The sequence below is a fragment of the Bos grunniens genome, chromosome 3 (assembly GCF_055505025.1).
Source record: "Bos grunniens cultivar Pamir isolate PY7600 chromosome 3, Bosgru_T2T1.0, whole genome shotgun sequence".
NCBI classification, from domain to species: Eukaryota; Metazoa; Chordata; class Mammalia; order Artiodactyla; family Bovidae; genus Bos; species Bos grunniens.
Window position 1 is genome coordinate 103,799,632 of NC_141167.1, and position 14,644 is coordinate 103,814,275.

Consider the following 14,644-nt stretch of genomic DNA (forward strand, 5'->3'; position numbering starts at 1 on the left):
CCTCACCCTAGGGAATTCTTACTCTGAGGGGAAGGGGTTTTCATACTGGGAAAGCTCCTAGAATGAGACATAACAGGTGTATATTAAGAACTTGTTCAACGTTTGTTGAATGAATGAGGATACAGAAATTACTATGGGAACACTGTTGAATTGATGCTTTTGAACTGTGATGTTGGAGAAGACTCTTGAGGGTCCTTTGGATTGCAAAGAGATCCAACCAGTCTATCCTAAAGGAAATCAGTCCTGAATATTCATTGGAAGGACTGATGCTGAAGCTAAAGCCCCAATACTTTGGCCTCCTGACGCAAAGAGCTGACTCATTAGAAAAGACCTGATGCTGGGAAAGATTGAAGGCAGGAGGAGAAGGGGATGACAAAGGATGAAATGGTTAAATGGCATAAGCAGCTGATTGGACATGAGTTGGAGCAAGCTCCGGGAGATGGTGAAGGATAGGGAAGTCTGGTGTGCTGCAGTCCATGGGGTCGCAAAGAGTCGGATACGGCTGAGAGACTGAACAACAACAACTGTTGTTTTGAGCAGACACATTTTTGATGCACAGAAAGCACCCCCCACCCTCCACTCGCCCAAAGATACAGAGCCAGAGAGGAAGGAAACCATTGAAGCCAGCAAGATTCTCAAGATGCTGGGTCTGGAGTAGGAAGTGGGCAAGAGGTGGGGAAGTGTTCATCCTGGAGGACTCCATGAATGGGTTGTGGGTAAAGGTGGTTAGAAAAGACTTCCAGGTTTTCAGGTGGGGGTGGTATAGAGTTGTGTTAGGAAAGAGGGCAGGGCCATGTCCTGAAGGCTGGGTGGAGGGAAGAGAAAAGTTTATCCCAGAAAAGGAATTAGCTCTTGAAAATCTCTGAAATAGGAGAGGGGTGAAGGTGTGGTTGGTGAAAGCAAAGCAGGTTTACCCAGATTAGCAACCAGTCAGAGAGGGGTGAGGTTGTTGGTGGTGGGGGGGGTGATAATTAAGTAATTCCAAATGTGTGTAGTTTAATGGAGTTAGGAGAAGGGATGAACATAAGGGTGTAGGACATTTCAGACAAGGACTCTATAACCAGTCAATTCCATGCTCTCTAGCATCTAGCATTATAAGGCAGACAGCGCGTGCCCACTTCAGCTTATCTGATCCCCTTCCTTTCCCACTTGTTCATCTACTCAAATGTGCTCTATCCCACAGCACATGAGGAACAACCATCCCAAGGAAAAAGGCAGCAGGAAAGTGGCACTACCGCAAAAGGACTCAATCCTTTCTTCAGAATTAGTTCATTAAACGCTCCAGGAAGCCTGTGGGTCACCCCTCCCCCAGATAAGCCCTATTCTGGGTCTGCGGGGGAGGGGCAATTGGAATTAGGCCCAGGTGACATCACTGTCATACAGCCAGTGCCAAAGAATATCAAGTGGGTGGTTTTCATCACAAAAGCTGAGCCAACTGATAATTGAGGGGAATCAGGTGAATCGTGCTTGACAGGTAAGGAAGGAAAACAGAGGGGGCCCCCGATGATTGTATTTCCTTGAGGCAGGGCTCATTCATTGTATAAAATGCCAGCTGGCCCGTTGACTTCACAACCGACTGGAGCAACCAGACAACCTGTTCTTCTCTGTGGACCAGGTGAGTCTCTGATTAGAATCTATTTGAAATTTTTATTTTATCGTTGTTGGAAAATGGACAGAGGCAAACACGTGTAAGAGGGCTGAAGAGAGAATACTGGGGTATCTTTATTTTAAATGAAACGTGGTTTGGGTTTGAAAGGACATTAGAGCTGGTGAAGGTAGCCCCTTCAGTGGACAGCTATGGAACTGGGGGTCAAAAAGGAGGACAATCTTCGTAAGTTCTCAAGGTAAATTAGTGGTTGTGTTACCACTAGAACTCAGGACACACTCAGCAACACCATTATTCCCTGTTTCTGATAACTTATTATACAAATTTTAATTCATAAGAGGGACCTCTACTGAATATTTATTATACTTAAGGCACAGTGCTAGGCATTGTGGAGGGGATCAAATGGTCACAGAACTTCCTCACAAACTTACAACCTAGCAGGGAAGATAATGCATGTACACACATGTAGCTGAAATCTAAAGTAGATAGTGACTGGTATCAGAGAGGGGTCAGGGAAAGGCAGTGGCAGTTTGGGGGAGCTCAAGAAGAGCTGCTGGTGATGACACATGATGTGAGCTATGATGGAGGAGTATTTGGACACACAGAGATGGGAAGGGAAGCATTTCAGAGAGGCCTGTGTACACAAAGGCCAGAGTAAAGTAGGAGGAGCTTAGATTCTAGACTCATCCAATAAATCACAAGGTGTTCTGTGTGATACTAGAGGTGTGTGCAGTGCAGCTCTTTCTACATCGCTTTCTAAATGACTTAATATGTGGTTTTGGGTTTTGTCAATAAGGGACGTGACGTGTCTGGGGAAGAAATGGAGCCGAGGAATGAATCCCCCTGATATGGCACAGAAATGAGTTGCCTTTAAGCTCCTCCTCTTGCAAAACCTCAGAAATTATCAAAGCATGTTTTAACTATCAAATTTAGCTAGAAGGAACAGAGACTGTCTCCTCTAAAGGGCCCTGAAGTGAAACTGTTTGGCATTTAACCTGATTTCTTCTCTGTTTAGTCAAATCATTGAGTCAGCTTTTCTGTCTCTAAGTTCAGCCTCCTTTGAAGCATGAGTTCCCACCAGCAGAAGCAGCCCTGCATCCCACCTCCACAACTTCAGCAGCATCAGGTGAAACAGCCCTGCCAGCCTCCTCCCCAGGAAACATGCATCCCCCAAACCAAGGAGCCATGCCACACCAAGGTGCCAGAGCCCTGCCACCCTAAGGTTCCAGAGCCATGCCACCCCAAGGTTCCAGAGCCCTGCCACCCCAAGGTTCCAGAGCCCTGCCACCCCAAGGTTCCAGAGCCCTGCCACCCCAAGGTTCCAGAGCCGTGCCACCCCAAGGTTCCGGAGCCCTGCCATCCCAAGGTTCCAGAGCCCTGCCACCCCAAGGTTCCAGAGCCATGTCCTTCACCAGTCATCCCAGGGCCAGCTCAGCAGAAGACCAAGCAGAAGTAATGTGGTCCACATCCACGCCTTTGAGGAACTGAGCACCAGCTGCTGAATCTCCTCCATTTGCTTCTGTTGTCCCACTTGCAATGAGTGTGCTGTCACCCTGAATTATAACCCCTGCTTCTTTGTACCCTGTAAAAAGTTTCCCTCACATTCAGTCTGGAGGGTTCCTGAGCTTCTGAATCAGGTTGAAAAGCTCACTGGCTGAGCTAGTCTTCCTGCTGCTCAGGGCTCATCTGAAGAGGATGTTGGGGTTGGGGGAATCGAGTGAATCTTCCCTGCTCTGCCCCCATTAAATATGTTTAACTCGATAGCGGACTGTATGTGTCACTGGCTGATAGCTTCCTTCATGGTTCTTTCACGTGAAGCAGAAACTGCCCACAGTAAGGGCTGTTTGTGAGAGCTGCAGTCAGAAAGGATCTAGACATTGGGAACACGTGTGTGTGTGTCTGTGTGTGTGTGTGTGTGACTATACTCACAAGCATTGCTAGGCTGGCATTGGGAGAGCAGGCAAGACCACCAGAGTCTGTTACTTTGGGTAGCTAGAGTAGGACTTTCTTCTTGAAAGAGTAAATTATTCATATCTAAGTGTAGATGGTGTCTGCTTCATGCCATCTCTGACTCTACCCACACTGCCTTTGTTCTTTTCTTATTTCTTTATTCCTGTTCCATCGTGATTATCTATTCTTCACTCATTCTCCCTGCCAAGCTCTTAAACACATTCACAGATGCAAACACACACACATCTTCATCCACACATATGTACCCATACACTCATACACAGACACACACACAGATCCCCCAAATTACAAAACACACACACATATACACATACACAGGGTACTTCTCAGAGTAGAACATAAGAGCAAATGCAGCAAATAAAAATGGAAAAGAAAAGTTTAGGCACGTTTAAGAAGGAAAAGAGGTTAATACATACGAGGCCAAAATTAAGATAAAGTAGAGGGAGAGCAGATAATTAAGATACAAAAGGCAACCTAGGTGTCCATTGATCAATGAGTGGATAGAGATGATGTGATATATACACACACAATGGAATATTAATAAGCCATAATAAAGAAGGGAATCTTGCCATTTGCAGCAACAGGTATGGGCACAGAGGGTATTATGCTAAGTGAGATAAGTCACATAGAGAAAGACAAATACTGTATGATTTCACTTATATGTGGAGTCTTTAAAAAACAAATACCAAAAAACAGAAACAGATTCAAAGATACAGAGAACTAACAGGAGGTCACCAAAGGGCAGGGTTTGAGGTAATGGGCTTCCCTTGTGCCTCAGCTGGTAAAGAATCCACCTGCAACAAGGGAGACCTGGGTTCGATCCCTGGGGTGGGAAGATCCCCTGGAGAAGGCAACGGCTACCCACTTCAGTATTCTGGCCTGGAGAATTCTATGGACTATATAGTCCATGGGGTCGCAAAGAGTCAGACATGTCTGAGCGACTTTCACTTTGAAGTAATGGGCCAAATAAATGAAGGGAATTAACAGGCAAAAAGTTCCAGTTATAAAGTAAATGTCACAGGGATATAATGAACAGCAAATACTGTCAATAATATTGCAATACTTAATTGTGACAGATGATTACTAGACTTATTGTGGTGATCAATTAATGTATATATAAAAGGTGAATCTTTGGCCACCTGATGAGAAGAACTGACTCATTTGAAAAGACCCTGATGCTGGGAAAGATTGAAGGCCAAAGAGAAGGGGACAACAGAGGATGATATAGTTGGATTGTATCACTGACCCAATGGACATGAGTTCAAGTAAACTGTGGGAGTTGGTGACGGACAGGGAGGCCTGGCATGCTGCAGTCCATGGGGTCACAAAGAGTCAGACATGACTGAACCGAACTGAACTGAAAAGTTGAATCACTATGTTGTACACCTGAAAGCAATATATTCTTTGTCAACTACACTTCCATAAACATATAAAAGGAAGAAGTCAATTGACAAAAAAATGTTTAAACATTTTCTACACCATACATTGAAATTACATTTATTTACAACACTTCTTTAGCATGTTTCAAAAAAGCAAAGCAGTCCAAGATATTGATGAGCTAGAGGCAAGATTTTTCAGAACCTTCCTAAAACCCTGCAGCAGTTTCCAGAACCACAGCCCCCAAAGAGAGGAAAGGCGGTACAGTCACGTCTTGTGTGCATGTGTGATCCCACACAAACCCCCTTTGCAATACTAAATCTTTCTGGGAAAGCCCTCCACTCTGTCCACCCCACTCACTACCAAGGACTGCAGTCTTGCCCACTGACTTTGAACTTACTATCATCAAGGATTAAATGAGGTTATCAGGCCGAGGTGGAGTTCTCTCCATCTCAGTTGCTGCTGCTGCTAAGCCGCTTCAGTCGTGTCTGACTCTGTGCGACCCCATAGATGGCAGCTCACTACTCCTCTTCTTTCAGCCCCTTTCCTCTCCAGGAAGTAGAATGTCAGGTCACCCAGCCAACACTAGAGGGCAGGGTCCTGCTTGTAGGTGAGAGATTTGAAACGCAAACTATGCACAGGTTGGTGGACTGCAGGTTCACAGCTTGGTTGCAGAGCTCATCAGTGCAGATAAAGAAATGGATGTTTGGCTCTCTTCATAGATGTGTCTTGGTTTCCTCACCTTCCTGTCCTAGGAGCACCATGAGTCTCCATGTGTCCTGAAGGAAAAAGAAGACAATTTGGTTTGGATGAAGACTGTTTTCTAAGGGAGTTCCCACAGGACAACAGGCTGTTTCCTCCTTTCTCTGACTTGGAAGAAACACTCTCCAACCACTTTTCCAGTGGCTTCCAGCATCTCCCCACATAGTGCACTCAATTCTCTTCAACATTGGTCATCCTGTTCCTCTATCTCTGCCTTCTGTCTCTTTTCTGTTGTATGTCCAACATTCTCGCCCCCAATCTCAGCCACCCCCACACCAACTACCTGCCAAATGATGGGAGTCTATGTGATGTCTGCTGAAATGACGAGTGGGCTATACCTCCCAGACAATGCTGTGGATTTGACAATGCTCTTTTTTGTTTTTATTTTCAATTTGAGGATAATTGCTTTACAATGTTGTGCTGGTTTCTCTGTATAACATGAATCAGCCTTAAGTATACATATGTCCCACCCTCTTGAAACTTACCCCCTCCCCATTCTACCCCTCTAGAATGTCACAGAGCACCAGCTTGAGCTCCCTGTATTATACAACAACTTCCCATTGGCTATCTAGTTTTCATATGGTAATGTATGTTTCAAGGCTACTTTCTCAATTCTTCCCACCCTCTCCTTCCCCGGCTGTGTCCAAAAGTTTATTCTCTACATCTGCATCTATATTCCTGTCATGCAAATAGGTTGATCAGTACCATTTTTCTAGATGACATACATATGTGTTAATATACAATATTTGTTTTTCTCTTTCTGACTTACTTCACTTTGTATAACAGGATCTAGGTTCATCCACCTCAGTTCAAGTGACTCAGATTTGTTCCTTTTATGGCTGAGTAATATTCCATTTATATACATAACAAAATTTCTTTACCCATTAGTCTCTCAGTGGACATCTAGGTTGCTTCCATGTCCTGGCTATTGTAAATAGTGCTGCAATGAACATTGGAGTAAATGTGTCTTTTTCAATTATGGTTTTCTTAGGATATACACCCTGTAGTGAGACTGCTGGGTCATATGGGAGTTTCATTCCTAAGTCTTTTTTTTTAAAGGAATCTCCATACTGACAAAGAATTAACCTTCAAAGTATACAATAAATTCATTCAATTCAATATCAGAAAAACAATCAGAAAATGAGCAGAAGACCTAAACAGATATCTCTCCAAAGACATACAGATGGCCAATAAACACATGAAAAGATGCTCAACATCTCTCATTTTTAAAGAAAAGCAAATAAAACTACAATGAAATATCACCTCATATTCTTCAGAATAGTCATCATCAAAAAACTACAAATAATAAATGCTGGAAAGGATGTGGAGAAAAGGGAACCCTCTTGCCATGTTGGTGAGAATGTAAATTGATACAGCCACTATGGAGAGAGGAACATTCTGAACCCCACTCTTTTAACACTGAGTTGCCACTGTCATTCAAGCTGCCAGGTGATACAGAGTGCCCGTTTTAGCAGCATGGCTGCCCAATTGTTCTAGGACTTTCAGGGGGCTTGTGTATTAGTTGGGAGATAACGTCCTGCTGCTCCACTTCTCTATTACTGGGACTGCGTGGTTGCTAAGTCGCTTCAGTCATGTCCAGCTGTTTGTGACCCTATGGACTATAGCCTGCCAGGCTCTTCTACCCATGGGATTTTCCAGGAAAGAATACAGGAGTGGGTTGCCATGCTCTCCTCCAGGGGATCTTCCTGACCCAGAGATCAAAACTGCATCTCTTGCATCTCCCGCATTGGCGGGCGGGTTATTTACCACTAATGTTGCCTGGGAAGCCCGTGACTAGGACCACTTGATCTTATAAATAACTATGCGTCATAATTGCCACTCTTTTAAAATTTTAATCTCAATCCATATTAGAGGATAAAAGTCGTCTTAAAACTCAACGTTCAGAAAATGAAGATCACGGCATCTGGTCCCATCACTTCATGGGAAATAGATGGGGAAACAGTGGAAACAGTGTCAGACTTTATTTTTCTGAGCTCCAAAATCACTGCAGATGGTGACTGCAGCCATGAAATTAAAAGACGCTTACTCCTTGGAAGAAAAGTTATGGCTAACCTAGATAGCATATTGAAAAGCAGAGACATTACTTTGCCAACAAAGGTCCGTCTAGTCAAGGCTATGGTTTTTCCAGTGGTCATGTATGGATGTGAGAGTTGGACTGTGAAGAAAGCTGAGGGCCGAAGAATTGATGCTTTTGAACTGTGGTTTTAGAGAAGACTCTTGAGAGTCCCTTGGACTGCAAGGAGATCCAACCAGTCCATTCTGAAGGAGATCAGCCCTGGGTATTCTCTGGAAGGAATGATGCTAAAGCTGAAACTCCAGTACTTTGGCCATCTCATGCAAAGAATTGACTCATTGGAAAAGACTCTGATGCTGGGAGGGATTGGGGGCAGGAGGAGAAGAGGATGACAGAGCATGAGATGGCTGGATAGCATCACTGACTCGATGGACATGAGTCTGAGTGAACTCTGGGAGTTGGTGATGGACAGGGAGGCCTGACATGCTGCAATTCACGGGGTCGCAAAGAGTCGGACACGACTGAGCGACTGAACTGAACTGAACTGAGTTAGAATTCTTGATATTCATGTCTTTTTTTCCAAGAAAACATATGACATAGGTTTGATCTTTTGGAACAGTATCTGCTTTATTTTCTAAACCACTTTGGTTTCACTGTACATAATAATGACAATTTCTTAACACAATTTAGAAGTTGAATCCTGGGGTTACTTATTGCTTTCAACCAACATTTGCTGTTGCACAAAAGGATTTTCTTTGAATGATGATGTAAGAATGGAGAATCTTTGCAAGACAGGGAAAATTACTGAAAGGAAAAAATTTTAAAAAAGAGAAGAAATAAAAAACCATTTATTATAATTATAGGTTTAGATGATCAAAGTATATCTTCACAGATAAGATAGAGAATCTTACCAACTCATTATATGAGCATGCATTCTCTTGTCTCTACTAACACCTTCACTTGTTTCCTCGAACTTTCCTAAGTTTGAATAAAAGTAGACATAGTGCATCCTTTTTTGCTACCATCTGTGATTGTACTATGTGTTCTCAGCCGTGTCCCCTCTAGGGCTAGAGATGTGGACCCCAAAACCATGCCTGTGACTAAATTGCACAGAACTACACACACACACAACACACACAAATGAATGCATACATGACTGGTGAAATCTTAATAAGCTCAATGTATTGTACCAATATTGATTTTGATATTGTGCTACAATTATGTGTGATGTTAACACAGGGGAGACGGGAGCAAAGATGTGTATTTCCTTGCACCTTCTTGTGAATCTACAAAAACTGCAAAATTAAAAGTTAAAAAATACGTATAGAACAGAGTGAATGCAGAAACTGATGTGAAAATCTAATCACTAAACAAATCTTCAAAAATGAAAAAAAATAAAAATCAATTACAAATTATTAAGGAGGTATTAAATGTGGAATTGATATAAAACTTCAATATAAAGGCTTTTCAAACATTTTTTAAAAAATGATTGGTCTATCTTACACTTTTACCTATCATTTATACATGATTTTCTAGCATCAAAAATTGGTCATATTGAAAATATTGGTTCATTGATTTATGCAGATCTTATAAATGTTAGCATATTTCATTATATATTATAGGAATCACATTCATTAATATCCCCACTATATTATGAGAAAAGGCATGAAGTGTTGGAAGCTGTAAAGCTCATAGTGCAATCAAGTAACCAAGAGAGCATAAGTGTTTCAAAATTATGATTTTGCTAAAAGTTCACATTTAATCATTGGCAATAAATACTATTGTTGTTTAACAAATGGCAACAAACCTAGAATCTGAAAATAATGCATATTTGTTGTCTCATAGCTACCAGGGATTAGGAGACTAAGGCACAGTTTAGCTGGGTCCTCTGCTCAGGGTCTCATAGACTGTGATCCAGATGTCCACCAGGCTGTAGCTAACTTCCAAGCTCATTCAGCTTGTTGACAACATTCATTTCCTGTGATTCCAGCTTTTTGCTGGCTGTCCAGTGGAATCCTCTCTCAGTTCTTAGAATGCACCTGCAATTCCTAGGGCTCCAATATTCCATGCCTAGTGAATTTCTCCAACACGGGCACACAGGTTCTTGCTTCATCAAGCCTGGAAGGGGAGTGTCTAGCTCTAGTCTGCCAGTCAGTCATACACATAACAAAATCACAGGAATGATAACACCATATCCTTTTCTGTAATCCCTAGGTCAGAAGCAGGTAACATCACAGGTCCACATTCAAGGGGAGGGGATTACATGAAGTATAAATACCAGGAAGGGAACTATTGGGAGCAGTACCTTAGGGTCTGAGCTGTTTTCCTTAAAATGACAGGCTCATTTAATTCATTGTTGAAGAAATGTCTGCTGAAACCCATCTAACTAACCACAGTTTGGCTATCAATTATTCTTTCAAGTAGAAATAAAACTTATGCTTCATGAAGAACAGCTAGTTCAGATCAAAATTCAGTGGCCCAAAGGCTTTTTCTTTAGATAATTATCATTTTTGAAAGGCAGGAGAAATGACATGTATATTACCCATTTTGTCACATGGAATTTCCAAATAAAGCATATACTGAAGAGTGGAGATGTATTTAAAGGACATTCTTAACTGGAACCGGCACTGCTCTCTCCAAGTGGATGATAGGTGAAGAATGCAATGATTGCTCCTTTTCAGAGAAGGCAAGTCAGAAGATAAGAGTGAGTAATTTTCACAAAGAGTAAGGAATCCCTCACCTCTGATGCTCTTGGTTCTGAGACCCAAAACTTTTTTGAAGCTGCCTTCCCTATTTAAAGATATTTGTTTTTGTTGACCCCTCCGTAGATAACAGATTTCTGCTTTAAAAAAAAAAAACAAAACTTTACACATAAATAACTAATTTTCCAATTTCTGTGAGAATTGAGCATACAAATGGACAGTAGGCCGAGCTTTTTTTCTTTTAATAGTTTGATCTTATTTCTCAAATCCTTCAGAAGCTGTTTAGCCCTCCTTCAATCTGACCCTTCTTCAGCATATGACAGCCCTGAGAGGCTACTTTTATTGAGATGGTAAATTTGTGAGGTTTTGGGGTTTTTTAAAATTAATTTATTTAATTGTGAGGTTTTAAATATTCCCCATCTCATGGCTTTGTAAGTTCCCTTGCCTCAGGGACCAATGTGACTGGGCCGAGAAAGGAGTTGCCTTATTTTTGCAAATCTAGTCATGTTATGGATAGGATGTTAGACCAGAAATTCTCAAAGTATGATCTGCAGGTCCCTTGTCAGGGCGAGGGGGGGAGGTCCCTGAGATTTTATCAGGGAGTCAAGACATTGCAAAATAATAAGACTTTTTACTGAGCTATTATTACATAAATGATTCAATATCAGATCAGATCAGATCAGATTAGTCGCTCAGTCGTGTCTGACTCTTTGTGACCCCCATGAATCGCAGCACGCCAGGCCTCCCTGACCATCACCAACTCCCGGAATTCACTCAGACCCATGTCCATCGAGTCAGTGATGCCATCCAGCCATCTCATCCTCTGTTGTCCCCTTCTCCTCTTGCCCCCAGTCCCTCCCATCATCAGAGTCTTTTCCAATGAGTCAGCTCTTCACATGAGGTGGCCAAAGTACTGGAGTTTCAGCTTTAGCATCATTCCTTCCAAAGAAATTCCAGGGCTGATCTCCTTCAGAATGGACTGGTTGGATCTCCTTGTAGTCCAAGGCACTCTCAAGAGTCTTCTCCAACACCACAGTTCAAAGGCATCAATTCTTCAGCGCTAAGCCTTCTTCACAGTCCAACTCTCACATCCATACATGACCACAGGAAAAACCATAACCTTGACTAGATGAAACTTTGTTGACAAAGTAATGTCTCTGCTTTTGAATATGCTATCTAGGTTGGTCATAACTTTCCTTCCAAGGAGTAAGCGTCTTTTAATTTCATGGCTGCAGTCACCATCTGCAGTGATTTTGTAGCCCAGAAAAATAAAGTCTGACACTGTTTCCACTGTTTCCCCATCTATTTCCCATGAAGTGATGGGACCGGATCCCATGATCTTTGTTTTCTGAATGTTGAGCTTTTAAGCCAACTTTTTCACTCTCCACTTTCACTTTCATCAAGAGGCTTTTTAGTTCCTCTTCACTTTCTGCCATAAGGGTGCTGTCATCTGCATATCTGAGGTTATTGATATTTCTCCTGGCAATCTTGATTCCAGCTTGTGCTTCTTCCAGACCAACATTTCTCATGATGTACTCTGCATATAAGTTAAATAAACAGGGTGACAATACACAGCCTTGACGTACTCCTTTTCCTATTTGGAACCAGTCTGTTGTTCCATGTCCAGTTCTAACTGTTGCTTCCTGACCTGCATACAAATTTCTCAAGAGGCAGATCAGGTGGTCTGGTATTCCCATCTCTTTCAGATATAAATGAAGGCAAAGAGTACAATTCCTGGTACTTTAGCAAGAATCAAGGCAGTGGCACCAAGCTGTGTTAGTAAATAAGTTATAAAGTTATTTCATCCATATCTGATTTACAAATCTTACAGAGTAAGCAGTAAGAGAAACATTCAAATGATTGATATAATCCACTAAGTCATTGCCTGCTATTCAGGATCTATTAAGCTCTGAAATGTGAAATCCTGTAGACATATCATCTCATAAAGGATGTATTATCATCTTTATGGGGCAATAATTTGCTAAGTGGAATCCTGCTAGGTGGTGGTGACCAAGTTAGCTAGAAACAGTAGCAGGATGCTGATGGTAACAAACATAGGATCTTAGAACACCAAAGTATGTTCCTGGAGTGCCAGAGCCAACACCTGACTCACTGCGACAGCCTTCATGCCTAGAATTCCCTGTGCAGCCCCTGAACCTGAGGCTGCCAGTGTTCTTTCTCCCTCTCGTATTGGGATATTAGGTTGCACTGCCTCTACGGGGCCAGTCAGAGGGTTATTCACAAAAATGAATCAGGAACAGAATCTGTGTGTAGAGAAGCAGTCATAAATATGCCAGTGTAGGGAATGCACCAGAGTTCTAATCGCTCAACCATGAGTACGTGTCTGTCTTACCATGCTTCTTTTCCATATTCTGGGTCCCAAAGGCTTACATTTAGATTTAAATAGCCAGGTATAACTAGTAGCTACTGTATTGAACAGCCTAGTTTCAGAACCAGTTCTGCTGCTGCTGCTGCTAAGTCACTTCAGTCGTGTCCGACTCTGTGCGACCCCATAGACGGCAGCCCACCAGGCTCCCCCATCCCTGGGATTCTCCAGGCAAGAACACTGGAGTGGGTTGCCATTTCCTTCTCCAATGCATGAAAGTGAAAAGTGAAAGTGAAGTCGCTCAGTCGTGTCTGACCCTCAGCAACCCCATGGACTGCAGCCTTCCAGGCTCCTCCATCCATGGGATTTTCCAGGCAAGAGTACTGGAGTTGGGTGCCACTGGGGCCTCTAAAATGGTGCTTTAGGTCAATTTCAAGTTTCCTACACTGATCCATCACATGATTTCTCTGACCTAGGCAATGATTTCCATCATGGGGCAGTCTTCTCTCTCTTTTTGCATCTCGTGATATGTCCCAGCCTGAATCCCCACAGAACAGAATCTACAATAAAGTCTTATGTGCAAGTAATTTCTTATTTGAGAATGTAGTCCTACAGAGGAGGAAGAAGGGATTAAGGAAGAGTGAAACTAGGCCAAAGAAAACACAAATTTGTTACAAAGAATATGTAACAAAGTAGACAGCCATCAAGGGCATTTCCCTGATAATTTTTTTGATTTGCATTTATCTGATAGTTAATTATGTTAAGCATCTTTTACATATCTGTTGACCATTTGTATGTCTCTGTCAGAGACATGTCTGTTCAAATCCTTTGCTTATTTTTTAAATTAGGTTATTTGTTTTTCTACTGAATTGTAAGAGTTCCTTATATATTTTGGAAATTAATCCATTATGAGATATATGGTTTCCATTCTGTAGGCTGCCTTTTCACTCTGTTGATCCTTCACTGTATAGAAGTTTTTAAATTTGGTGTAGTTTCTCATGACTATCTGCTTTTGTTGCCTGTGCTTTTGGCTTCAAATCCATGAAATCATTGTCAATACCAGTGTATTCCCCTATGTTTTCTTGTAAGTAGTGGGAAGTACGAGTCCAAAGTCCAAATTTTTATTTATTTATTATTTTGGCATGTAGATAGCCCTTTTTCCCATTACCATTTGTTGAAGAGGCTATTCTTTCCATATTATGTGTCTTTAGCACCCTTGTCAAAGATTGGTTGGCTGTATACATGTGAATTTATTTCTAGGCTTTCTATTCTATTCCATTGGTCTATAAGTCTTTATAGAAGTACAATACTGTTTTAATTATTGCTGCTTTGTAATATATTTTGAAATTGGAAAGTGTGTTGCCTCCAGCCTTGTTTTTTTTTTTTTTTGTTTGTTTGTTTGTTTCCTCAAGATCATTTCTGGCAATTCTGTGATTCCAAATAGATATTATTGAAAGAATAAAGGATAAGTGTTGAGGTTAAGGAGAAATTAGAATCCTTATACATCATTGGTGGGAATGTAAAATAAACAGCCGCAGAAAAAGTATAGACATACCTCAGAAAAACAAAAATAGAGCTACCATATGATCTGGCTTCACATTTGTGGGAATATATCCAAAGAATTTAATCAAATTTTCTGTTGATGGGCAGGGCTATGTTCCCTCCCTGTTGTTTGACCTGAGAGCAAACTACGGTGGAGGTAATGAAGATAATGCAACCTCCTTCAAAAGGCCCCATGCACACAATGCTGCACTCAGTGCCCCTGACCCTGCAGCAGGCCACCACCAACCCACACCTCTGCTGGATACTCCTGGACACTCACAGGCAAGTCTGGGTCAATATCTTGTAGGGTTACTGCTCCTTTC

The 14,644-nt window shown here is 42.0% G+C and overlaps 1 protein-coding gene across 3 annotated transcripts; it reads left to right on the plus strand.

The window, feature by feature from the left end:
* The first annotated feature begins 1,568 nt into the window (after positions 1 to 1,568).
* On the plus strand, positions 1,569 to 3,367 carry LOC147376509 (uncharacterized). 3 transcript variants are annotated; one of them, XM_086394515.1, is made up of 2 exons: positions 1,569 to 1,615; positions 2,622 to 3,367. In XM_086394515.1, exon 2 carries the CDS (start codon positions 2,673 to 2,675, stop codon positions 3,060 to 3,062), a length of 390 nt encoding a protein of 129 aa, XP_086250641.1. In that variant the 5' UTR covers positions 1,569 to 1,615; positions 2,622 to 2,672; the 3' UTR covers positions 3,063 to 3,367. The 3 variants fall into 3 exon arrangements, with proteins under 3 accessions (XP_086250641.1, XP_086250639.1, XP_086250640.1); XM_086394513.1 differs by having other exon boundaries at positions 2,655 to 3,367; XM_086394514.1 differs by having other exon boundaries at positions 2,660 to 3,367.
* The last annotated feature ends 11,277 nt before the right edge of the window (positions 3,368 to 14,644 follow it).

Coding starts and splice junctions, on each gene's coding strand:
- LOC147376509 (XM_086394515.1), top strand. CDS start 2,673: ATGAGTTCCCACCAGCAGAAGCAGCCCTGCATCCCACCTCCACAACTT.